At 49.6% G+C, this 27,695-nt stretch overlaps 1 protein-coding gene across 1 annotated transcript; it reads right to left on the bottom strand.

Annotated features, from left to right (window-relative positions):
- Nucleotides 1-27,695, bottom strand: LOC147083931 (uncharacterized). Its single transcript, XM_085980010.1, has 3 exons — nucleotides 27,298-27,695; nucleotides 26,366-26,455; nucleotides 1-1,393 (listed from the first exon to the last, which is right to left on the bottom strand). Exon 3 carries the CDS (start codon nucleotides 1,284-1,286, stop codon nucleotides 165-167), a length of 1,122 nt encoding a protein of 373 aa, XP_085836136.1. The 5' UTR covers nucleotides 1,287-1,393; nucleotides 26,366-26,455; nucleotides 27,298-27,695; the 3' UTR covers nucleotides 1-164.

Here is a 27,695-nt window from a genome sequence, read left to right as displayed (position 1 = left end):
TTTAAAACAAAGTTGATTTATTTGACATCTATCCAGAATATTAAACTCCAGCCCAGTTCCCGGCGTTATTAACATCAGCAGAAACAATCCCCACCTGTCAGAATGAACATGGTTCAGTCCTGGATGTGATTAACAGCAGCAACAACAGAATCTAACCCCTGCAGTCACTTGTGAACTCGCTGGTGTGTCAGGAGGTTGGATGACTGAGTGAATCCCTTCCCACACTCAGGGCAGGTGAATGGCCTCTCCCCAGTGTGAACTCGCTGGTGTCTCAGCAGGTGGGATGACTGAGTGAATCCCTTCCCACACTCAGGGCAGGTGAACGGCCTCTCCCCAGTGTGAACTCGCTGGTGTGTCAGCAGGGTGGATGACTGAGTGAATCCATTCCCACACTCAGAGCAGGTGAACGGCCTCTCCCCAGTGTGAACTCGCTGGTGTGTCAGCAGGTGGGATGACTCAGTGAATCCCTTCCCACACACGGAGCAGGTGAACGGCCTCACCACAGTGTGAGTGCGCTGGTGTGTCAGCAGGTGGGATGAGCAAGTGAATCCCTTCCCACACACGGAGCAGGTGAACGGCCGCTCCCCAGTGTGAGTGCGCTGGTGTATGGTGAGCTCAGAAGACTGCCTAAACCCAGTCCCGCAGTGAGAGCAGGTGAACGGCCTCTCCCCAGTGTGAGTGCACAGGTGTACAGTGAGGTCAGATGATCGCCTGAACCCAGTCCCACAGTGAGAGCACCTGAACGGTCTCTCGTCAGTGTGAACACGTTGATGGCGTATCAGTTCCCCGGACACTTTATAGCACTTCCCACAGTCTGAGCATTTAAAAGGTCTCTCATCAGTGTGAACTCGCTGGTGTATCAGCAAGGTGGATGAGCGAGCGAATCCCTTCCCACACACGGAGCAGGTGAACGGCCTCTCCCCAGTGTGAACTCGCTGGTGTGTCAGCAGGTGGGATGAGCGAGTGAATCCCTTCCCACACACAGAGCAGGTGAATGGTCTCTCTCCAGTGTGAGTGCGCAGGTGTACAGTGAGGTCAGATGACTGCCTGAACCCAGTCCCGCAGTGTGAGCACCTGAACGGTCTCTCCCCAGTGTGAACACGTTGATGGTGTATCAGTGCCCCGGAACTTTTAAAGCACTTCCCACAGTCCGAGCAGTTAAAAGGTCTCTCATCAGTGTGAACTCGCTGGTGTCTCAGCAGGCGGGATGAATTAGTGAATCCCTTCCCACACTCGGAGCAGGTAAATGGCCTCTCCCCGGTGTGAACGGTGCTTTTTGCTTCCATATTCAAAGGCCGATGATATTCAGTTCCTGATGAATCGAGTGACTGTCAGATCTTGACGAGATGTTTGGTTTGAGTTTCCCGTCTGCAAATCCTCCCCTTCTAATACCCTGTAAAATGAATTTAAAACAGGGAGCGTGAGAGAGAACCCACTAAAGAGGCAGGTTGTGAAATTGAGCTCAATGAATCTGGTTATTTGTGGGGCCGGCACTGGAAAAAAGTGACCATGAAAGCTGCCGGATTGTCATAAAATCCCACTGGTTCACTAATGTCCCTCGGTGAAGGGAATCTGCCACCTGGTCTGGGCCTCTGGTCTCTATGGGAGGAGAGAGAGAGGTGGGAGTGGGAGGGGGCGAAGGAGATGGACTTTATACATCTGCAACTCGACCAGAACTTTGACAGAACCTCCAAAACCCACAACCTCCAGCACCTAGAAGGACAAGGGCAGATGGTGCATGGGAGCACCATCACCTCCAAGTTCTCCCAGTCACACACCATCCTGACTTGGACATATATCGCCATTGCTACATCATCCCTGGGTGAAAATCCTGGAACTCCTTACACAACAGCATTGTGGGAGTACCTTCACCACACGGACTGCAGCGGTTCAAGAAGGCAGCCCACCATCACCTTCTCAACGGGAAGATGGGGATTGGCAACATATTCTGCTCTTGCGAGCAACGCCCACATCCCAAGAATGAAGTAAACTAAATCTGTATATGTAAAATGGATTAAAAGCCTCTACAGAAATACTTGTTCCTAAAACAATACTCTTTTACATTGTAGGGACAGTGTCTGTGTAACAACCTAATCTCCCCCAGAATCCACCACCCTTGACTGTCACAAATTGAAAATTGTTGGGTCCCCCTGGGCTCAGAAGTACTGGGGGTTAAACCCAGCAGCTTCTCCTCCATCTCCACTCCAGCTCAAACTGAAGCAACAAAAAGACCTACACAGGCGGCCAGGGACCTACCTTCCGTCAGCCTGCAATAAAACTCTTCCCGACAGCTGCTGACTAATGGCGGCCGCAGCACCCATAATTCACCGCGCCCCAGAAACCACTCTATCCAACGCGCTGATTTCCCCGCTGAGAGTGCGCATGCTCCCCGGGGTCGCGGGCCATTCTGGGAGTCTGGCTCCTGTCCTTTGCCCCGAGTTGGACTTGGTGGAACCAGCTGAAGAAACCGGGAAGCGGCGGCTCGGATGGGGGAGGCGCTGCACCCTGGGTTTCCTGGTGCTGGGGCCCTGGCCGCACGTCCGCCGGGCCCGGCCGCTCTGATTCTGATTGAGTTTTTTGATGAGGTAACAGAGAGGGTTGATGAGGGCAATGCGGTTGACGTGGTGTACATGGATTTCCAAAAGGCGTTTGACAAAGAGCCACATACTAGGCTTACCAGCAAAGTTGATACCCATGGAATAATAGGGACAGTAGCAACATGGATACAAAATTGGCAAAGTGACAGGAAACAGAGAGTAGTGGTGAACGGTTGTTTTTCAGACTGGAGGAAGGTACACAGTGGTGTTCCCCAGGGGTCGGTACTAGGACCACTGCTTTTCTTGATATATATTAATGACTTTGACTTGGGTGTACAGGGCACAGTTTCAAAATTTGCAGATGACACAAAACTTGGAAGTATAGTGAACAGTGAGGAGGATAGTGATAGACTTCAAGAGGACATAGTCATGCTGGTGGAATGGGCGGACACGTGGCAGATGAAATTTAACGCAGAAAAGTGCGAACTGATATATTTTGGTAGGAAGAATGAGGAGAGGCAATATAAACTAAAGGGTACAATTCTAAAGTGTGTGCATGAACAGAGAGACCTGGGGGTATGTGTGCACAAATCGTTGAAGGTGGCAGGGCAGGTTGAGAAAGTGGTTAAAAAAGCATACGGGATCCTGGACTTTATAAATAGAGGCAGAGAGTCCAAAAGCAAGGAAGTTATGATGAACCTTTATAAAACACTGGTTCGGCCTCAACTGGAGTATTGTGTCCAATTCTGGGCACCGCACTTTAGGAAGGATGTGAAGGCTTTAGAGAGGGTGCAGAAAAGATTTACAAGAATGGTTCCAGGGATGAGGGACTTCAGTTACGTGGATAGACTCGAGAAGCTGGGGTTGTTCTCCTTAGAGTAGAGAAGGTTGAGAGGAGATTTGATAGAGGTGTTCAAACTCATGATGGGTCTGGACAGAGTAGATAGAGAGAAACTGTTCCCATTGGCGGAAGGGTCGAGAACCAGAGGACACAGATTTAAGGTGATTGGCAGAAGAACCAAAGGCGGCATGAGGGAAAACCTTTTTACTCAGCGAATGGTTCGGATCTGGAATGCACTGCCTGAAAGGGTGGTGGAGGCAGATTCAATCACTGCTTTCAAAAGGGAATTGGTTAAGTGCCTGAAGAAATTTGCAGGGTTACGGGGAAAGGGCGGGGAGTGGGACTCGCTGAAGTGGTCTTGCAGAGAGCCGGCATGGGCTCGACGGGCTGAATGGCCTCCTTCTGTGCTGTAACCATTCTATGATTCTATAAAATATTAGAAAGTTTGTTCCACAGAAGCACGAGGTTTATCTGCTTTTATTGATGAATTTAAAAAGTCTCTATTAAAATCTGAGCCCGTGTGTTGTGAGCCAAAGAGCCTTGTGTCCAATAAGGGGAATAAAGGCCCACAGCCTCCCCTGGCCCCGGGCCCTGAACAAGGGACTGGAGAAACTCGCTGCCCTGCGGATCAGACAATCAGCCGGCGCAAGTCCCACCCCTCAGGCTCCCCGATTGGTTGGAGGACCTGCCGCCGGCTCGATCCTCCAGCCCCACCCCGCTCGCTCCCTATTGGTCGGAAGCTCCCGTCAATCAGGCCCTGGGCTGGGTCACGTGTCCCCGAGGTGATCATGTGCTCTGTCCAACTGACGCCGCTTGGTCCGGGCCCTCGCGGACTCTCAGGTTTTTCTATTTCTCTTTATTCTCCCTTGATCCACCCCTCCCCCCACCCCGCGCGATTCTCCACCCAATCGGAGCGGAGAAAACTCACTTCGTGTCACCGATCGCGACTCTGGACCCGACACCAAGGCCTTTCCCCGGAATGCCCCGCACCGACTCCGTCCGGCAGGATCCGAGTGCCCAGGCACAGCTCCGAGTGGGGGAGGGGTTTGGTGTCCTCTGGGCACGTGCGATTGCTGCCCTTGGTGACCGGGAGGGGTCGCTGCGCCGGACTCGGTCCGAACCGCCGCTCCCTGTGCGCATGCGTGGACTATCGTCTGTCAATCAACCATCAGCCAGAAGAGGTCACTGGTGAGACCAGTGAAGAAAGAAAGACTTGCATTTCTATAGCGCCTTTCACCACCACCGGACGTCCCAAAGTGCTTTACAGCCAATGAAGTACTTTTGAAGTGTAGTCACTGTTGTAATGTAGGAAATGCGGCAGTCAAATAGCGCACAGCAAGCTTCCACAAACAGTAATGTGATAATGAACAGATAATCTATCTTTTTGTTAACTCTGTTTCTCTCTCTACGGATGTTGCCTGGCATGCTGAGTGTTTCCAGCATTTCCTGTTGTTATTTCAGATTTCCAGCATCCACAGTATTTTGCTATTATCCTTTTGTTACATTGATTGAGGGATAAACATTGGCTAGGACACTGGGGATATTTCCCCTGCTCTTTCCCACATTACAACAGTGACTACACCTCAAAAGTACTTCATTGGCTGTAAAGCACTTCAAGATGTCTGCTGGTCATGAAAGCACTATATAAATGCAAGTCTTTCTTTCTCAAAATAGTGTCATGGGATCTTCAAGCCCTGTCTATTCTAATCCCATTTTCCAGCACTTGGTCCGTAGCCTTGTATGCTTCTTGAATGTTGTGAGGGTTCCTGCCTCTACCACCCTTTCAGGCAGGGAGTTCCAGATTCCAACCAACCTCTGGGTGAAAAAGTTTTTCCTCAAATCCCCTCTAAACCTCCTGCCCCTTACCTTGAAACTATGCCCCCTGTTTATTGGCCCCTCTACTAAGGGGGAAAGTTCCTTTCTATCTACCCTATCTATGCCCCTCATAACTTTGTACACCTCAATCAGGTCCCCCTCAGCCTTCTCTGCTCTAAGGAAAACAACCCCAGCCTGTCCAGTCTCTCTTCATAGCTGAAGCGCTCCAGCCCAGGTAACACCCTGGTGAATCTCCTCTGCACCCTCTCCAATGCAATCACATCCTTCCTATAGTGTGGCAACCAGAACTGCACACAGTATTCCAGCTGTGGCCTAACTAGCTGTGGTAAACCACTTTTATCGTTACACTATAGTTATCACTGTTGTATTGTTATCACCGTTATCACTGTTGTATCACGATACGAGGTCGCCTCTTGTCGCGCTGTTATACCTGGGCTGACCACCTCCGACTCCGCCCATGGCTCCACCTACCTGCCCAGGTATAAAGGTAGTCGACTGGCTGGTATTCCTCCTTGTTGGACCCGATCACCCACGAGGGTGGGCTCTGTTATTTAGTCAATAAAAACCTTTAGTTACGTTCCTAACTCGTCGCTTTTTATTGGACGAATTGATAGGTATATCAATTTTATTGACTAAATTTTAAAGATGTCTACTACTGGCCAGCCAGAAGCCCTCCCAGAAGCACAGCCACAGCAGCTTTCAGACACCGGGCTACACCAGCCGGCTTGGCTGCAAGCCCTCAAACCACCGTACCTGGATCTAAACCCACAGGCAGCAAACTCAGCCCTCAACTTCAAACACTGGCTGGACTGCTTCGAATCCTACCTGGAAGAATCCGGCGCCCCGCAGAGATCCAAACTAAGACTTCTGAACGCCCAAGCGAGCCCGAGAGTATACGCACTCATCCAGGATACGACTACATACGAGGCCGCTATCAACCTACTGAAACAGCAGTACCGCAGCCCGGTAAATTACATGTACACCAGGCACCTCCTAAGATCCCGCCCGCAACAGCCAGGAGAGTCTGTAGCTGAATTTTTACGGGCGCTAAGAGCACTCGGCAGGAACTGTGACTTTAAAGCGGTGACGGCTGTTGAAAATACGGAAGATAATATCCGCGATGCCTTTGTGAAAGGCCTACGGTCCGACTACTCACGGCAAAGACTGCTTGAAGCTAAAGACCTCGACCTGGACAAAGCTGAAGCCCTCGCTCTCTCCCTGGAGGTGGCCCATCAGGACCAGGAGGCGTTTTCCAGGTACTGCTCGCGACCCTGGGACTCGGGCCCGACCCCTACCGCAATACCCTTCGCAGCGCCGCCCCCGGGACCTACCTCAGCGTCGGCGTCCCGGACCCGACCGGGCCCGCCACCCCCGGTACCGGCTCCGACATCGGGCACCCGCGATCGGGCCGCCGGCTGCTTCTTTTGCGGCCAGAAGCACCCGAGGTCGCGCTGCCCAGCCAGGAACTCTACCTGCGCAACCTGCAGGAAGAAAGGCCACTTCTCTAAGGCCTGCAGGAGCGGATCTTCAGAGGCCAGCAGTGCCTCATGCGAACTGTGGGGGCGGCCATCTTCTTTCACGGCAACTGAGGCCAGTATCCCCACACGTGAGTCATGGGGGTGGCCATCTTTGATCAAGGCAACCGACCCCAATAGTGCCTCATGTGAGTTATGGGGGCAGCCATCTTCTCCGCCATTTTGTCCTACCTCGTGGGAGACGCCATTTTACCCACCACGCCCGACTGCCACCGGGCCCGACGACCGCCTCGCCCGCAGACGACAACGACTCGCTTACCTACACACTAGCCTCCGTCACTCTGGATCAAGCCCGCCCACACCACCTGTCCAAGTCGATGATGGACATCAAAGTAAACGGCCACGCCACGACCTGCCTGTTCGACAGCGGAAGCACGGAGAGCTTCATCCACCCAGACACGGTGAGCCACTACTCCCTCCCTGTCCTGCCAACGTGCAGCCGAATCTCGATGGCATCGAGGTCCCACGCCATGGACATTAGCGGCTACTGTGCTGTGACCTTGTCGGTTAAGGGTACAGAGTATAAAAACTTTAAACTCCTCGTCCTCCCCCAGCTCTGCGCTGCCGTCCTACTAGGGCTGGACTTCCAATCCCACCTCCAAAGTGTAACCCTAGCATACGGTGGACCCCTCCCCCCACTCACAGTCGACAACCAGCGAAGGTTAAACCGCCCACCGCGTAACACCTGCAGCCTATCCACCCTCAAGGTGCCGCCACCTTCCCTGTTCGCTAACCTCACCCCCGACTGCAAACCCGTCGCTACCAAGAGCAGGCGGTACAGCGCTGGGGACAGAGCTTTCATTAGCTCTGAGGTGCAGCGTCTCCTGAAGGAGGGCATCATCGAGGGGAGCAACAGCCCCTGGCGTGCCCAGGTCGTGGTCGTTAAGACCGGCGATAAAAATCGCCTGGTCATCGACTACAGCCAGACCATAAACAGATACACCCAGCTGGACGCATACCCCCTTCCCCGCATATCTGACATGGTCAATCAGATTGCACAATACCGCGTATTCTCGACCATCGACCTTAAGTCGGCCTACCACCAACTCCCTATCCACCCCGAGGACCGCCAGTACACCGCCTTCGAGGCGAATGGGCGCCTATACCACTTCCTTGGTGTCACCAACGGGGTCTCGGTCTTCCAAAGGGAGATGGACCGGATGGTTGACCAGAACGGACTGCAGGCCACATTCCCCTACCTAGATAACGTCACCATCTGCGGCCGCGACCGGCAGGACCACGACGTGAATCTGGAGAAATTCCTCCGTACAGCCCAACGGCTGAACCTCACCTACAATAAGGAGAAATGTGTGTTTAACACCTCGCGCCTTGCCATCCTTGGCTGTGTAGTAGAGAACGGACTCATCGGCCCCGACCCCGAAAGAATGCGCCCCCTCATGGAGCTACCCCTCCCCCACTGCCCTAAGGCACTTAAGAGAACCCTGGGGCTCTTCGCCTACTATGCCCAATGGGTGCCCAATTATGCGGACAAAGCCAGACCCCTCATGAAGTCCACATCCTTCCCCCTTACGGAGGAAGCGTGCGCAGCCTTCTCCCTCATTAAGGGAGACATTGCCAAGGCCACTATGCACGCAGTGGATGAGTCCATCCCCTTCCAAGTCGAGAGCGATGCATCCGACTTCGCCCTAGCCGCCACCCTTAACCAGGAGGGGAGACCGGTGGCCTTCTTCTCAAGGACCCTACAGGGCCCTGAGATCCGACACTCGTCGGTCGAGAAGGAGGCCCAGGCGATTGTGGAGGCGGTACGACGCTGGAGGCACTACCTGGCAGGCAAACGATTTACCCTCCTTACCGACCAACGTTCGGTCGCTTTTATGTTTAATAACAAGCTGAGGGGCAAAATCAAGAATGACAAGATCTTGAGGTGGAGAATCGAGCTCTCCACCTACGATTATGATATCTTGTACCGGCCAGGTAAGCTGAACGAACCCCCCGATGCTCTGTCACGAATTACATGCGCCAGCGCGCAAAGTGATAGACTTCAGACCCTCCACAACGACCTCTGCCACCCCGGGGTCACCAGACTTTACCACTTCATTAAGGCCCGCAACCTGCCCTACTCCATCGAGGAGGTCAGGACCATAACCAGGAACTGCCAGACCTGTGCCGAGTGCAAACCGCACTTCTTTAGGCCGGACAGAGCAAGCCTGATCAAGGCCACCCGCCCCTTCGAGCGCCTGAGCATCGACTTTAAGGGGCCCCTCCCGTCCTCTGACCGTAATGTGTACTTCCTCAACATTGTTGATGAGTACTCCCGTTTCCCCTTTGCCTTCCCCTGCCCAGACATGACCAGTACCACGGTCATTAAATGCCTGAACGACCTCTTCGCCTTGTTCGGGTTCCCAAACTATATACATAGTGACCGGGGCTCCTCTTTCATGAGCGAGGAACTCCGTCAGTTCCTACTAGCGAGAGGTATTGCAGCAAGTAGGACCACCAGCTACAACCCCCGAGGGAACGGCCAGGTGGAAAGAGAGAACGCGACGGTATGGAAGGCCGTCCTCTTAGCCTTAAAGTCTAAGGGCCTCCCAACCTCCCGCTGGCAGGAAGTCCTCCCGACAGCGCTGCACTCCATCCGGTCACTACTTTGCACTGCCGTTAACGCCACCCCCCATGAACAAATGTTTGTTTTCCCCAGGAAGTCGACTACGGGAACCACTCTACCAAACTGGCTGACCTCTCCGGGGCCCGTCTTGCTGCGAAAGCACGTGAGGGCCCATAAAACAGACCCCCTGGTCGAGAGGGTGAACCTCCTGCACGCCAACCCCCAGTACGCCTACGTGGCTTACCCAGACGGGCGGGAGGACACTGTCTCCTTACGAGACCTCGCACCCTCGGGCACTCCGGAGACACCACCTTTACCCCCCCCCCACCACCCCCCCAATTCCAGCCCAGGTAGACGGCATGCCGGAACCCCACGAGCCTTCGCCGACCACGCAGACACCAGCACTAACACCGGATAATGCAGCACCGCCGCTGCGACGATCGGAGAGGCTTACGAGGCCTCCGGACAGACTGACATACCAGAACTGGTAGTACACTTCACCCCGCCGGACTCAAATCTAAACAAGGGGTGAATGTGGTAAACCACTTTTATCGTTACACTATAGTTATCACTGTTGTATTGTTATCACCGTTATCACTGTTGTATCACGATACGAGGTCGCCTCTTGTCGCGCTGTTATACCTGGGCTGACCACCTCCGACTCCGCCCATGGCTCCACCTACCTGCCCAGGTATAAAGGTAGTCGACTGGCTGGTATTCCTCCTTGTTGGACCCGATCACCCACGAGGGTGGGCTCTGTTATTTAGTCAATAAAAACCTTTAGTTACGTTCCTAACTCGTCGCTTTTTATTGGACGAATTGATAGGTATATCACTAGCGCTTTGTATAGCTCCATCATAACCTCCCTGCTCTTATATTCTATGCCTCGGGTAATGAAGGCAAGTATCCCATATGCCTTCTTAACCACCTTATCCAGCTGTCCTCAGGGATCTATGTACATGCACACCATGGTCCCTCTGATCCCCTGTCCTTCCTAGGGTTCTACCATTCATTGTGTATTCCCTTGCCTTGTTAGTCCTCCCAAAATGCATCACCTCATACTTTTCAGGGTTAAATTCCATTTGCCACTGTGCTGCCCATCTGACCAACCCGTCTATATTGTCCTGCAGCCTGAGGCTTCCCTCCTCGCTATTTACCACTCCACCAATTTTCGTGTCATCTGCGAACTTACTGATCATACCTCCTACATTCATATCTAAATCATTAATGTACACTACAAGCAGCAAAGGACCCAGCACCGATCCCTGCGGTACACCACTGGACACAGGCTTCCAGTCACAAAAACAACCTTTAACCATCACCCTCTGCCTCCTGCCACTAAGCCAATTTTGGATCCAATGTGCCAAATTGCCCTGGATCCCATGGGCTCTTACCTTCTTGACCAGTCTCCCATGTGGGACTTTGTCGAAAGCTTTACTGAAGTCCATGTAGACTACATCAACTGGACTGCCCTCATCCACACACCTAGTCACCCCCATCAAAATATTCAATCAAATTGGTTAGACATGATCTCCCTCTGACAAAGCCATGCTGACTATCCTTGATTAATCCTTGCCTCTCCAAGTGGAGACTAATTCTGTCCCTCAGAATTTTTTCCAATAATTTCCCTACCACTGATGTTAGGCTCACTGGCCTGTAATTCCCTGGTTTATCCCTACTATTACCCTTCTTGAATAATGGTACTACGTTAGCTGTTCTCCAGTCCTCTGGCACCTCCCCTGTGGCCAGAGAGGTTCTGAAAATTTGTGTCAGAGCCCCTGCAATCTCCTCCCTTGTCTCACACAGCAGGCTGGGATACATCTCGTCTGGGCCTGCTAAATCCACTAGTACCTCCTCCCTCTGAATACTAATTTGTTCAAGTATATCACAATCCCCCTGCCTGATTTCTATGCCTGCATCGTCCTTCTCCATAGTGAACACAGATGCAAAATATTAATTTAAAACCTCACCTACATCTTCTGGCTCTACACACAGATTGCCACTTTGGTCCCTAATGGGCTCTACTCTTTCCCTGGTTTTCCTCTTGCCCTTAAAATACTAATAAAACACCGTGGGATTTTCCTTTACTTTGCCTGCCAGTGTTTTTTCATGACCCCTCTTCGTTCTCTTAATTTCTTTTTTAAGTACCCCCCTGCACTTTCTATACTCCTCTAGGGCTTCCAGTGTTTTTAGTCCTTTGTATCTGCCAAAAGCCTCCCTTTTTTTCCTAAACCATTCTTGTATGTCCCTTGACATCCAGGGTTCCCTGGGCTTGTTGGTCCCACCCTTGACCTTTATGGGAACATGTTGCCATTGTACTCTCTCTATTTCCATTCTGAAAGACTCCCACTGCTCTGATGTGGATTTTCCTACAAGTAGCTGATCCCAGTCCACTTTGGCCAGATCCTGCCTTATCATATTAAAATCGGCCTTCCCCCAATTTAGAACCTTTATTTCCGGTCCATCTTTGTCCTTTTGCATAACTACTTTAAATCTCACCGAATTATGGTCACTGTAACCAAAATGCTCTCCTACTAAGCTTTCTACCACTTGCCCTGCTATATTCCCTCAAATTAGGTCCAGTACCGCCCCCTCTCTTGTAGGACTTTCTACATGTTGGCTGAAAAAGCTCTCCTGGATGCACTTTAAGAATTCCACACCCTCTAAGCCTTTCACACTGACTATCCCAGTTAATATTGGGGAAGTTGAAATCCCCAACAATTATTACCCTATTATTTCTACACTTCTCTGAGATTAGCCTACATATCTGTTCCTCTATCTCCCTCTTACTGTTTGGGGGCCTATAGTACACTCCCAGCAAAGTGCTTGCCCCCTTTTTGTTTTTAAGTTCTACCCATATGGCCTCATTAGAGGAAACTGCTAAGGTATCATCCCTTCTTACAGCAGAAATTGACTCCTTGATTAATATTACTAACCTGATTTTTGGTCAACTCTTGGAGTATTCATGCTTAATAAATCTCCGGGAGAAGGAGTCGCTTCACTTGTACTGGTTACATAAGAACATAAGAAATAGGAGCAGGAGTAGGCCAATCGGCCCCTCGAGCCTGCTCCGCCATTCAATAAGATCATGGCTGACCTGATCCTAACCTCAAATCTAGTTTCACTCTCCATCCCACCCGAACCCATGTGATCTCCCGGGAGAGGCGAAAAACCAGATTAAAAACCCAATGGCCAATTTGGGAGAAAAAATCTGGGAAATTCCTCTCCGACCCCTCTAGGCGATCGAAACTCGTCCAGGAGATCACTCTGTCCCTGTATTTCCTGCAGTACTTACCTTCTCTAAGAGGTGATCTCCACCCCAGCCAGGAACAGGCCCAATTTACTCTTGAAGGACTCCTAGCTGGCAGCCTGTTCCCGAGGTCTCCACTAATCCCTGTGAATAGAACCATCTCCTGAAATCTAACACAGAATTAGAACACAAGAAGTAGGAGCAGGACCAGGCTACACAGCCCCTGGGCCCACTCCGCCACCCACAGGGCCATGACGGATCCGAACCTAGCCTCATGTCTGATTTCCTGCCCGCTCCCCATAACCCCTAATTCCCTTTGCTTCTAGGAAACTGTCTATTTCTGTTTTAAATTTATTTAGTGATGTAGCTTCCACAGCTCTCTGGGGCAGCAAATTCCACAGACCTACCACCCTCTGAGTGAAGAAGTTTCTCCTCATCTCAGAGCTCCTGGGGCCTGATCACCTTCCCCAGGAGCAAGGCCTTGATTCTGGGGATGTATTATTGCACTGCTTGGTTTACTTGAGAAGAGCCCCATCAGGGCGAGCGCGGGAGGGCCGGGGGGGCGAGCGCGGGAGGGCCGGGGGGTGAGCGTGGGGGGGGCAAGCGCGGGAGCGTCCATCTCCAGGACCAGTGTGTATCTGAGTCAATGGGACTCTCTCAGAATCACAGAAACCCCACAGTGCAGATAGAGGGCATTTCGGCCCATCGAGCCTGCACCGACACATATCCCACCCGATCCCCGTAACCCCTACACCAACACATATCCCACCCTATCCCCGTAACCCCACGTATTTAATCCCCCTAACACTAAGGGTCAATTTTTTTTATCATAGCCAATCAACCTAACCCGCACATCTTTGGACTGTGGGAGGAAACCGGAGCACCCGGAGAAAACCCACGCAAACACGGGGAGAATGTGCAAACTCCACACAGACAGTCACCCGAGGCCGGATTCGAACCCGGGTCCCTGGCGCTGTGAGGCAACAGTGCTAACCACTATGCCACCGTGCTGCCCACTCTCTGACCTTTCTCCCCAGTCCATCTCCAGGACCAGTGTGTATCTGAGTCAAACATAAGAACATAAGAAATAGGAGCAGGAGTCGGCCAATCTGCCCCTCGAGCCTGCTCCGCCATTCAATAAGATCATGGCTAATCTGATCCTAACCTCAAATCTACTTTCACTCTCCATCCCACCCGAACCCATGTGATCTCCCGGGAGAGTCGAAAAACCAGATAAAAAACCCAATGGCCAATTTGGGAGAAAAAATCTGGGAAATTCCTCTCCGACCCATCTAGGCGATCGAAACTCGTGCAGGAGATCACTCTGTCCCTGTATTTCCTGCAGTACTTACCTTCTGTAAAAGGTGATCTCCACCCCAGCCAGGAACAGGCCCAATTTACTCTTGAAGGACTCCTAGTTGGCAGCCTGTTCCCGAGGTCTCCACTAATCCCTGTGAATAGAACCATCTCCTGAAATCTAACACAGAATTAGAACACAAGAAGTAGGAGCAGGACCAGGCTACGCGGCCCCTGGGCCCGCTCCGCCACCCACAGGGCCATGACCGATCCGAACCTAGACTCATGTCTGATATCCTGCCCGCTCCCCGTAACCCCTAATTCCCTTTACTTCTAGGAAACTGTCTATTTCGGTTTTAAATTTATTTAATGATGTAGCTTCCACAGATTGGAAAACTGCTAATGTAACACCCTTATTTAAAAAGGGTAGTCGGCAGAAGGCTGGAAACTATAGACCCGTTAGCCTAACATCTGTGGTTGGTAAAATGTTACAGTCCATTATTAAGAAGACAGTAACGGGACATTTGGATAAACATAATTTAATAGGACAAACTCAGCATGGTTTCATGAAGGGGAAGTCATGTTTGACAAATTTGCTTGAGTTCTTTGAGGAAGTAACATACAGGGTGGATAAAGGAGAACCAGTGGACATAGTGTATTTAGACTTCCAAAAGGCATTTGACAAGGTGCCACACAAAAGATTATTGCTCAAGATAAAAAATCACGGCATTGGGGGTAATATTCTGGCGTGGGTGGAGAATTGGCTCTCTAACAGAAAGCAGAGAGTTGGGATAAATGGTTCATTCTCAGACTGGCAATCAGTAACTAGTGGTGTTCCGCAGGGGTCAGTGCTGGGTCCCCAACTCTTTACAATCTATATTAACAATTTGGAGGAGGGAACCGAGTGTAACATATCAAAGTTTGCAGATGATACAAAGATGGGAGGGAAAGTAGTGAGTGAGGAGGACATAAAAAACCTGCAAAGTGACATAGACAGGCTAAGTAAGTGGGCAGAGATTTGGCAGATGGAATACAATACTGGAAAGTGTGAGGTTATGCACTTTGGCAGGAAAAATCATAGAGCAAGTTATTATCTTAATGGCAAGAAACTGGAAAGTACTGTAGTACAAAGGGATCTGGGGGTGCTGGTGCACGAAACTCAAAAAGCTAGTATGCAGGTGCAGCAAGTGATCAAGAAGGCCAATGGAATGTTGGCTTTTATTGCTAGGGGGATAGAATATAAAAACAGGGAGGTATTGCTGCAGTTATACAAGGTATTGGTGAGACCGCACCTGGAATACTGCATACAGTTTTGGTGTCCATACTTAAGAAAAGACATACTTGCTCTCGAGTCAGTACAAAGAAGGTTCACTCGGTTAATCCCGGGGATGAGGGGGTGGTCATATGAGGAGAGGTTGAGTAGATTGGGACTCTACTCATTGGAGTTCAGAAGAATGAGAGGCGATCTTATTGAAACATATAAGATTGTGAAGGGGCTTGATCGGGTGGATGCGGTGAGGATGTTCCCAATGATGGGTGAAACTAGAACTAGGGGGCATAATCTTAAAATAAGGGGCTGCTCTTTCAAAACTGAGATGAGGAGAAACCTCTTCACTCAGAGGGTGGTAGGTTTGTGGAATTTGCTGCCCCAGAAAGCTGTGGAAGCTACATCATTAAATAAATTTAAAACAGAAATAGATAGTTTCCTAGAAGTAAAGGGAATTAAGGGTTACGGGGAGCGGGCAGGAAATTGGACATGAGTCTAGGTTGGGATCGGTCATGGCCCTGTGGGTAGTGGAGCGGGCCAAAGGGCCGTGTAGCCTGGTTCTGCTCCTACTTCTTGTGTTCTAATTCTGTGTTAGATTTCAGGAGATGACTACGTGTGCAGGAAATGCATCCATCTGCAGCTATTAGCAGACCGCATTGAGGAGCTGGAGCTGCGGGTGGATGGGTTGTGGAGCATTCACGAGGCTGAGAAGTTCGTGGATAGCACGTTTAGTGAGTTGGTCACACCGCAGGGAAGGGCTGCACAGGAAGAAAGGAAATGGGTGACCACCAGGCGGAGCAATAGAAGTAGGCAGGTAGTGCAGAAAACCCCTGTGACCATTCCCCTCTCAAACAAGTATACCGTTTTGGATACTGTTGGGGGGGAATGACTCACCAGGGGAAGGCAGCAGCAGCCAGCTTCCTGGCACTGGGGGCGCTCCTGCTGCCCAGGAGGGGAGGAAAAAGAGTGGGAGAGCAATAGTCGTAGGGGATTCTATAGTAAGGGGAACAGATAGGCGTTTCTGTGGCCGTAGACGTGAATCCAGGATGGTTTGTTGCCTCCCTGGTGCCAGGGTCAAGGATGTCACTGAGCGGCTGCAGGGCATTCTGGAGGGGGAGGGGGAACAGCCAGAGGTCGTGGTCCACATTGGTACCAACGACATAGGTAAAAAGAGGGATGAGGTCCTGCAGCAAGAATTTAGGGAGCTAGGGGCAAGATTAAGGAGCAGGACCTCAAAGGTTGTAATCTCTGGATTACTCCCGGTGCCACGTGCTAGTGAGTATAGGAATAGGAGGATAGAACAGATGAATGCGTGGCTAAAGGGATGGTGCAGGAGGGAGGGCTTTAGTTTCCTGGATCACTGGGTCTGCTTCTGGGACAGGTGGGACTTGTACAAGTCGGACGGTTTACACCTGAACCAGAGGGGAACCAATATCCTTGCGGGGAGGTTTGCTAGCACTGCTGGGGGGGGTTTAAACGAATTCGGCAGGGGGATGGGATACAGAGTGGAGCTATAGTAGGGGGTGATGTACAGCCAAATAAGGAGGAAAAAACAAGTCAGCAGGGAAGGCAGAGCAAAGATGTGAAGGCAAAAGGGAATATGGCAGGGCTGGAAGGCATTTATTTTAATGCAAGGAGTCTTGCAAATAAGGTGGATGAACTGAAGTTGTTGTTGAACACATGGGAGTACGATAATTGTTGCTATCACGGAGACATGGTTGAGGGAGGGTCAGGACTGGCAGCTAAATTTTCCGGGGTATAGAATCTTCAGGCGAGACAGAGGGGGGTGTAAAAGGGGAGGGGGTGTTGCAATATTAATTAAGGAGTCTATTACTGCTGTAAGGAGGGATGATATATTAGCGGGTTCCTCTAATGAGGCCATATGGGTAGAACTTAAAAACAAAAAGGGGTCAAGCACCTTGCTGGGAGTGTACTATCGGCCCCCAAACAGTCAGGGGGAGATAGAGGAACAGATATGCAGGCAGATATCAGAAAAGTGTGAAAATAATAGGGTAGTAATAGTGGGGGATTTCAACTTCCCCAATATAAATTGGGATAGTCAGAGTGTGAAAGGCTTGGAGGGAGCAAAATTCTTAAAGTGCATCCAGGAAAGCTTTTTGAGCCAACATGTAGAAAGTCCTACAAGAGAGGGGGCGGTACTGGACCTAATTCTAGGGAATGTAGCCGGGCAGGTGGTGGAAGTGTCTGTAGGAGAGCATTTTGGCGACAGTGACCACAATTCGGTGAGATTTAAGGTGGTCATGGAAAAAGACAAAGACGGCCCGGAAATCAGGGTTCTAAATTGGGGGAAGGCCGATTTTAATAAGATAAGACAGGATCTGGCAAAAGTGGACTGGGAGCAGCTACTTATAGGAAAATCCACATCAAAACAGTGGGAGGCTTTCAGAAGGGAAATAGAGAGAGTACAACACCAACATGTTCCTGTAAAGGTCAAGGGTGGGACCAACAAGCAAAGGGAACCTTGGATGACAAGGGATATACAAAAGTGCATTAGGAAAAAAAGGGGGGCTTTTGGCAGTTACAAAAGACAAAAGACGGTGGAAGCCCTAGAGGAGTATAAGAGGTGCAGGGGCATACTTAAAAAGGAAATTAGGAGGGCGAGGAGGGGCCATGAAATAACACTGGCGAGCAAAATAAAGGAAAATCCTAAGATGTTTTATAAGTATATTAAGGGCAAGAGGATAACCAGGGCAAGGGTAGGGCCCATTAGGGACCAAAGTGGCAAGCTGTGTGTAGAGCCAGATGAAGTAGGTGGGGTTTTAAATGAATTTTTTGCCTCAGTGTTCACTATGGAGAAAGACGATGTAGACATAGAAGTCGGGCAAGGGGACTGTGACATACTTGAACATATTAGCATCGAGAGGGAGGAGGTACTAGCGGTTTTAGCAGGCCAAAAAGTGGATAAATCCCCAGGCCCGGACGAGATGTATCCCAGGCTGTTGTGTGAGGCAAAGGAGGAGATTGCAGGGGCTCTGACACAAATTTTCAGAACCTCTCTGGCCACAGGGGATGTACCAGAGGACTGGAGAACAGCTAATGTAGTACCATTATTCAAGAAGGGTAGCAGGGATAAACCAGGGAATTACAGGCCAGTGAGCCTAACATCTGTGGTAGGGAAATTATTGGAAAAAATTCTGAGGGACAAAATTAGTCTCCACTTGGAGAGGCAAGGATTAATCGGGGATAGTCAGCATGGCTTTGTCAAGGGTAAATCATGTCTGACCAATCTGATTGAATTTTTCGAGGGGGTGACTAGGTGTGTGGATGAGGGAAATGCTGTGGATGTGGTTTACATGGACTTCAGTAAAGCTTTTGACAAGGTCCCGAACAGGAGACTGGTCAAGAAGGTAAGAGCCCATGGGATCCAGGGGGCCTTGGCGCGTTGGATCCTAAACTGGCTGAGTGGCAGGAGGCAGAGGGTGATGGTCGAAGGTTGCTTTTGTGACTGGAAGCCTGTGTCCAGTGGGGTACCTCAGGGATCGGTGCTGGGTCCCTTGCTGTTTGTGATCTACATTAATGATTTGGATGAGAATGTAAAGGGTATGATCAGTAAGTTCGCGGATGACACGAAAATTGGTGGGGTGGTAAATTGCGAGGAGGAAAGCCTCAGGCTACAGGACAATATTAACGGGTTGGTCAGATGGGCGGAAAAATGGCAAATGGAATTTAACCCGGAAAAGTGCGAGGTGATGCATTTTGGACGGACAAATAAGGCAAGGGAATACACAATGAGTGGTAGGACCCTAGGAAGTACAGAGGGTCAGAGGGACCTTGGTGTACATGTACATAGATCCCTGAAGGCAGCGGAACAGGTAGATAAGGTGGTTAAAAAGGCTTATGGGATACTTGCCTTCATTAGCAGAGGCATAGAATATAAGAGCAGGGAGGTTATGATGGAGCTGTACAAAACGCTGGTGAGGCCACAGCTGGAGTACTGTGTGCAGTTCTGGTCGCCTCACTATAGGAAGGATGTGATTGCTTTGGAGAGGGTGCAGAGAAGATTCACCAGGATGTTACCTGGGATGGAGCGCCTCAGCTATGAAGAGAGACTGGACAGGCTGGGGTTGTTTTCCTTGGAGCAAAGAAGGCTGAGGGGGGACCTGATTGAGGTGTACAAAATGATGAGGGGCATAGATAGGGTAGATAAAGAGGAACTTTTCCCCTTAGTAGGGGGGTCAATAACAAGGGGGCACAGATTCAGGGTAAGGGGCAGGAGATTTAGGGGGGATTTGAGGAGGAACTTTTTCACCCAGAGGGTGGTTGGAAGCTGGAACTCACTGCCTGAAAGGGTGGTAGAGGCAGGAACCCTCACAACATTCAAGAAGCATTTGGATGAGCACTTGAAATGCCATTGCATACAAGGCTATGGACCAAATGCTGGAAAATGGGATTAGACTGGACTGGGAGGGATGGGCGGCGCAGACACGATGGGCCGAAGGGCCTCTTTCTGTGCTGTAAAACTCTATGACTCTATGATTTTATTCCTGTTCCTGGCTGGGGTGGAGATCGCCTTTACAGAAGGTAAGTACTGTAGAAAATATAGGGACAGAGTGATCTCCTGGAAGAGTTTCGATCGCCTAGATGGGTCGGAGAGGAATTTCCCAGATTTTTTTCTCCCAAGTTGGCCATTGGGTTTTTTATCTGGTTTTTTGCCTCTCCCGGGAGATCACATGGGTTCGGGTGGGATGGAGAGTGATAGAAGATTTGAGGTTAGGATCAGATCAGCCATGATCTTATTGAATGGTGGAGCAGGCTCGAGGGGCCGATTGGCCTACTCTGGTTCTCAGGTTCTCTCTGGGGCAACAAATTCCACAGAGCAGCCCCTTATTCTAAGATTATGCCCCCTAGTTCTAGTTTCACCCATCATTGGGAACATCCTCCCCGCATCCACCCGATCAAGCCCCTTCACAATCTTATATGTTTCGATAAGATCGCCTCTCATTCTTCTGAACTCCAATGAGTAGAGTCCCAATCTACTCAACCTCTCCTCATATGTCAACCCCCTCATCCCCGGGATTAACCGAGTGAACCTTCTTTGTACTGACTCGAGAGCAAGTATGTCTTTTCTTAAGTATGGACACCAAAACTGTATGCAGTATTCCAGGTGCGGTCTCACCAATACCTTGTACAACTGCAGCAATACCTCCCTGTTTTTATATTCTATCCCCCTAGCAATAAAAGCCAACATTCCATTGGCCTTCTTGATCACTTGCTGCACCTGCATACTCACTTTTTGTGTTTCGTGCACCAGGACCCCCAGATCCCTTTGTACTACAGTACTTTCCAGTTTCTTGCCATTAAGATAATAACTTGCTCTATGATTTTTCCTGCCAAAGTGCATAACCTCACACTTTCCAGTATTATATTCCATCTGCCAAATCTCTGCCCACTTACTTAGCCTGTCTATGTCCCTTTGCAGGTTTATGTCCTCCTCACTCACTGCTTTCCCTCCCATCTTTGTATCATCTGCAAACTTGGATATGTTACACTCAGTCCCCTCCTCCAAATCGTTAATATAGATTGTAAAGAGTTGGGGTCCCAGCACTGACCCCTGCGGAACACCACTAGTTACTGATTGCCAATCTGAGAATGAACCATTTATCCCAATTCTCTGCTTTCTGTTAGATAGCCAATCCTCCACCCATGCCAGAATATTACCCCCAATCCCATGATTTTTTATCTTGAGCAATAATCTTTTGTGTGGCACCTTGTCAAATGCCTTTTGGAAGTCTAAATACACTACGTCCACTGGTTCCCATATATCCACCCTGTATGTTACGTCCTCAAAGAACTCAAGCAAATTTGTCAAACATGACTTCCCCTTCGTAAAACCATGTTGACTTTGTCCTATTAAATTATGTTTATCCAACTGTCCCGTTACTGTCTCCTTAATAATGGACTCCAACATTTTACCAACCACAGATGTTAGGCTAACAGGTCTATAGTTTCCAGCCTTCTGCCGACTACCCTTTTTAAATAAGGGTTTTACATTAGCAGTTTTCCAATCTGCCGGGACCTTTGCTGAGTCCAGGGAGTTTTGGAAAATTACCAATGCATCCACAATCCCTACCGCCACTTCCCTCAAGACCCTAGGATATAAACCATCAGGTCCAGGGGAGGGGCAATACTGCGGGAGCACCACATTGTCGGGGGAAGCAATGCTGCGGGAGCACCGCATTGTCGGAGGGGCAGTAATGAAGGAGCGCTGCAGTGTCAGAGGTGCCGTCTTACGGATGAGACGTTAAACCGAGGCCCCTGTCTGCTCCCTCAGGTGGACGTAAAAGATCCCGTGGTGCTATTTCGAAGAAGTTATCCCCGGTATTTTTATCCCAATATTTATCCCTCAATCAAAATGATGAAAAACAGATTATCTGGCCTTTTTCACATTGCTGTTTGTGGGAGATTGCTGTGTGCAAATTGGCTGCCACGTTTCCCACATTACAACAGTGACTACACTTCAAAAGTACTTCATTGGCTGTAAAGCACTTTGGGACGTCCGGTGGTCATGAAAGGCGGTTAAGAAGGCAAATGGTATGCTGGCCTTCATTACAAGAGGATTTGAGTACAGGAGTAAAGAAGTCTTACTCCAATTATATCTTCTTCTTAGGCAGTCCCTCGGAACAGAGGATAACTTGCTTACACATTAAAAATGAGTTCTCAGGTGACTGATGAGTTCACACAGGTGGGGCAGACGGTAGTTGAAGGGGCAGGTTGGTGGGGTGCTTGGGTTAACGTGCGCTCCTTGCGCTTGGCTTCCGCTTGCTCCCGGCAAAGAGACTCGAGGTGTTCGGCGCCTTCTCGGATGCTTCTCCACTTTGTGCGGTCTTGGGCCAGGGATTCTCAGGTGTCGGTGGGGATATTGCACCTTTTCAAGGAGGCTTTGAGGGTGCCTTGAAGCATTTCCTCTGTCCACCTGGGGCTCTCTTGCCTATCCGGAGCTCCAAGTAGAGCGCTTGTTTTGGGAGTCTCGTATCGGGCATGCGGACAATGTGACCCGTCCATCGGAGCTGACCGAGCGTGGTGAAAGCTTCGATGCTGGGAACGTTGGCGCGTCTATCCTGCCAATGAATTTGCAGGATCTTGCGGAGGCAGCATTGGTGGTACCTCTCCAGTGCACCTCAAAGCACTGGAGAGATGCCACCAACGCTGCCTCCAATTATATAGGGCCTTGGTGAGACCACACCTGGAGTACTGTGTACAATTTTGGTCTCCTTACCTAAGGAAGGATATACTTGTCATAGAGGGAGTGCAACAAAGGTTCACGAGATTGATTCCTGGGATAGCGGGACTGTCGTATGAGAATAGATTGAGTAAACTAGACCTGTATTCTCTTGATTCAGAAGAATGAGAGGGGATCTCATTGAAGCATACAAAATTATACATTAATTTGGGCTAACCAAATTAGTAACAATATTGTGGAGGAGTAATTCCTGGAGTGTTTACGGGATGGTTTCCTGGACCAATATGTCGAGGAACCAACCAGAGATCAGGCCATCTTAGACTGGGTATTTTGTAACGAGAAAGGATTAATTTGCAATCTTGTCGTACAAGGCCCCTTGGGTCGGAGTGATCATAATATGATCAAATTCTTAATTAAGATGGAGAATGAAGTTGTTGACTCAGAGATTAGGGTCCTAAATTTAAATAAAGGAAACGACGATGGTCTGAGGAGCGAGTTGGGTAAGATTGATTGGGCAATGTCACTCAAAGGGTTGACGGTGGATAGGCAATGGCAAACATTCAAAGACCGCATGGATGAACTACAGAATTTGTTCATCCAAGTTTGGCATAAAAATAAAACAAAAAAGGTGACTCAACCGTGGCTAACGAGGGTAATTATGGATAGCATAAGATCCAAGGAGAGGACATATAAATTGGCCAGAAAAAGCAGTAATCCAATGGATTGGGAGCAGTTTAGGATTCAACAAAGGAGGACAAAGCGATTAATTAAGAAAGGGAAAATAGAATACGAGAGTAAGCTTGCAGGGAACATAAAAACTGACTGTAAAAGCTTTTATAGATATGTGAAGAGAAAAAGATTGGTGAAGTCAAGCGTAGGTCCCTTGCAGTCAGAATCAGGGGAATTTATAATGGGGAACAAAGAAATGGCAGACCAACTAAATACATATTTTGGTTCTGTCTTCACAAAGGAGGACACAAATAACCTCCCAGAGATGCTGGTGAACATAGGGTCTGATGAAAGGGAGGAACTGAAAGAAATCAGTATTTGTAGGGAAATGGTGTTAGGGAAATTGATGGGATTGAAGGCCGATAAATCCCCAGGGCCTGATAATCTACATCCTAGGGTACTTAAGGAAGTGGCCCTAGAAATAGTAGATGCATTGCTGATCATGTTCCAACATTCAATGGAATCTGGAACAGTACCCATGGATTGGCGGGTAGCTAATGTTACCCCACTATTCAAAAAAGGTGGTAGAGAGAAAACGGGGAATTACAGACCGGTAAGCCTGACATCGGTAGTGGGGAAAATGCCAGAGTCCATTATAAAAGATGTAATAGCAGAGCACTTGGAAAACAGTGACAGGATCGGACAAAGTCAACATAGATTCACAAAAGGTAAATCGTGCTTGACTAATCTACTGGAATTTTTTCAGGATGAAACTGGTAAAATAGATAAGGGAGAACCAGTGGATGCGGTGTATCTGGACTTTCAGAAGGCCCTCGATAAGGTCCCGCATAAGAGATTAGCGTGTAAAGTTAAGGCACATGGGATTAGGGGCATGGTATTGACTTGGATAGAGAACTGGTTGGCAGACAGAAAGCAAAGAGTTGGAATAAACGGGTCCTTTTCCGAGTGGCAGGCAGTGACTAGTGGGGTACCGCAGGGATCGGCCCTTGGACCCCAGCTATTCACAATATATATTAATGATCTAGACAAGGGAACTAGATGTAATATCTCCAAATTTGCAGACGACATGAAGCTGGGTGGGCGTGTGTGCTGTGAGGAGGATGTCGAGAAACTCCAGGATGATTTGGACAGGTTGGATGATTGGGCAAAAGCATGGCAGATGCAATATAATGTGGATAAATGTGAGGTTGTCCACTTTGGTGGCAAAAACAGGAAGGCAGATTATTATCTAAATGGCAATAGATTGGGAGAAGGGGAGGTGCAACGAGACCTGGGTGTCCTTGTGCACCAGTCGCTGAAGGTGAGCATGCAGGTGCAGCAGGCGGTTAAGAAGGCAAATGGTAGGTTGGCCTTCGTAGCGAGAGGGTTTGAGTACAGGAACAAGGATGTCTTGCTGCAGTTGTACAGGCCTTGGTGAGACCACACCTTGAGTATTGTGTGCAGTTTTGGTCACCTTATCTGAGGAAGGATGTTCTTGCCATGGAAGGAGTTCAGCGAAGATTCACCAGGCTGATACCTAGGATGGCAGGAATGACATATGAGGAGAGATTGGGCTTGTACTCGCTGGAGTTTAGAAGAATGAGAGTGGATCTCATTGAAACTTATAAAATTCTGGCAGGACTGGACAGACTAGATGCAGGGAGGTTGTTCCCGATGGTCGGGGAGTCCAGAACCAGGGGTCACAGTCTAAGGATAAGGGGTAGGCCTTTTACGACAGAAATGAGAAGGCAGGGACAGGGTACTGAACTTGGATGATCAGCACTGATCGCATTGAATGGCGGAGCAGGCTCGAGGGGCCGAATGGCCTACTCCTGCTCCTATCTTCTATGTTTCTATCTCTTATGCGGGACCTTATCGAAAGCCTTTTGAAAGTCCAAATACACCACATCCACTGGTTCTCCCTTATCTATTTTACCAGTTACATCCTCAAAAAATTCCAGTAGATTAGTCAAGCACGATTTACCTTTTGTAAATCCATGTTGACTTTGTCCGATCCAGTCACTGTTTTCCAAGTGCTCTGCTATTACATCTAGCATTTTCCCCACTACCGATGTCAGGCTTACTGGTGTATAATTTCCCGTTTTCTCTCTACCACCTTTTTTGAACAGTGGGGTAACACTAGCTACCCGCCAATCCATGGCTACTGTTCCAGAGTTTATCGAATTTTGGAAGATGACCAGCAATGCATCTACTATTTCTAGGGCCACTTCCTTAAGTACCCTAGGATGTAGATTATCTTCTATGTTTCTATGTATTCAATCTTTCCTTGTAGCTGAAATTCTCTAGTCCTGGCAACATCACTGGCATCTACCCGGCAATGTGGAAAATTGCCCAAGTATGTCCTGTCTACAAAAAGCAGGACAAATCCGACCCGGCCAATTACCGTCCCATCAGTCTACTCTCAATCATCAGCAAAGTGATGGAAGGTGTCGTCGACAGTGCTATCAAGCCGCACTTACTCAGCAATAACCTGCTAACTGACGCCCAGTTTGGGTTCCGCCAGGGCCACTCAGCTCCTGACCTCATTACAGCCTTGGTCCAAACATTCAAGCATAACCTCCCTGCTCTTACATGACACAGAGAAAGAGAGAGGCACTGACGTATGAGGAGAGATTAGGTCGATTGGGCTTATACTCACTGGAGTTTAGAAGAATGAGAGGGGATCTCATTGAAACTTATAAAATTCTAACAGGACTAGACAGACTAGATGCAGGAAGGATGTTCCCGATGGCCGGGGAGTCCAGAACCAGGGGTCACAGTCTAAGGATAAGGGGTAGGCCATTTAGTACAGAGATGAGGAGGAATTTCTTCCCCCAGAGAGTGGTGAACCTGTGGAATTCTCTACTACAGAAGGCAGTAGAGGCCAATTCATTAAATATATTCAAGAAGGAGTTAGATATATTTCTTAATGCTAAAGGGATCAAGGGATATGGGGAGAAAGCAGGGACCGGGTACTGAATTTGGATGATCAGCCATGATCGCATTGAATGGCAGAGCAGGCTCGAGGGGCTGAATGGCCAACTCCTGCTCCTATCTTCTATGTATTCAATCTTTCCTTGTAGCTGAAATTCTCTAGTCCTCGCAACATCCTCGTAAATCTCCCGTCTGGAGCAGTCACATCTTTCCTGCAATGGGCACAACCAGAACTGCACGTGGTGGCCTAACTGGTGTTTTTGTACAGTTCAAGCAGAACCTCCCTGCTCTTACATGATACAGAGAGAGGCACTGCCCCTTTAAATACCTGGGGGGCACCCATTCCCCTTTAAATGGCCAAGCAACTTTTTTTTTGTTGAAAAGGGGCCGCAGTCCCCTTTGACTCACCCTCTCACCCACCACAAATACTCACAAGAGAGAGAGAGAGGAGGAAGAATGCTGGTCTTTGTCCCTTTAAAAGTGGCTGCCCACCAAAATGTTCACAGCACCAGGGCTCTTTGTTCTGGATAAAAGTCGAAAAGAGAAAAGGTTCACTTATTTTTAAATGAATGCAGTTGATGAACAGCCTTGCAATAAAGGTAATGCAAAGGAATAAACACTCACAAGCTTGTTTTTTTTCCCACCCCCTCCTCCCCTTCCCTTTAACAGCTCCTGCGGACAATGAAAGCAGGAATAACAACAGAAAATGCTGGAAAAACTCAGCAAGTCAGGCAACATCCGTGGAGAGAAATTTGAGTTGACGTTTCGGGTTTGACCCTTCTTCAAATGAAAGCAGGAAAGCGGCCTGCAGCCCACCGAGGTCCCGCCCCCCTCCCTCCCGCGCCGCCATTGGTTGGAGGACCGTCAGCCCGCCCGGTCCTCCCAGCGTTTTCCGCGCTCCTGATTGGCGGGCGACTCGCGTCAATCACCACCCCTCCGATTACGCGATGACGCCAGCACGCAACGCCAAGGGGTCGGTTGGATCGGCGCGCGCCACCGCAAGGTAAAAGAAAGACACCCCACACAAATGAGGAAAAACAAAAATAATAATAATCGCACTTTAGAGGGGAGGAGGTTGGGGGAATTAATGAGTATTTTCAATTTGTTTCGCAAGAAAATTTTTTGAATAGCTTCCCAACGGTGCGAGGCGAGCTGCGCATGCGCTCCAGCCAGCCTTTGACTCCCCCACGTGGGCCCGGGGCCTGCGCCTGCGCAGAGTCTCCGGGAAACAAACGGAAGGCCGGGCCCGGGGAAGAGGCGGAATCAGCGGCCGGGGTAAAGTCAACTGTTGGGGAATCGATTTAAATCGAGGTGAGGGGGGAGCGGAGAGCGAGATTATAAAGTAAAATACGAGGAAAACCAAACCTGCGAGTCGGGCGGGCGGGACCTCCGCGGACGCCGAACTGAGCGGGTTAAGTCGCGCGGAGTGAGCCGGAGCAATGTGATTCTGACTGACGGGAGCGCTGACCAATAGGAAGAGTGTAAAAAGTCACACAACACCAGGTTATAGTCCAACAGCTTTATTTGAAATCACAAGCTTTCGGAGCGCTGCTCCTTCTTAACCTGGTGTTGTGTGACTTTTTACATTTGTCCACCCCAGTCCAACTCCGGCATCTCCACACCATGGCTACAATAGGAAGAGGGCTGAGCTGGGAGGACTGAACTGGGCGGCCTGGTCCTCCAACCAATGGCGGCGCGGCAAGGGGGTGGGACCTTCCTCCCCGGCGCTGAGGCTGGGGCCCGATTGTGACGTCATCAGAGGA

Source organism: Somniosus microcephalus, unplaced genomic scaffold (assembly GCF_052327205.1).
Source record: "Somniosus microcephalus isolate GS21.2 unplaced genomic scaffold, FLI_Smic_1.0 scaffold13, whole genome shotgun sequence".
NCBI classification, from domain to species: Eukaryota; Metazoa; Chordata; class Chondrichthyes; order Squaliformes; family Somniosidae; genus Somniosus; species Somniosus microcephalus.
The sequence above is the reverse complement of the archived record's forward strand: the minus strand, read 5'-3'. Positions and strand labels throughout refer to the sequence as shown.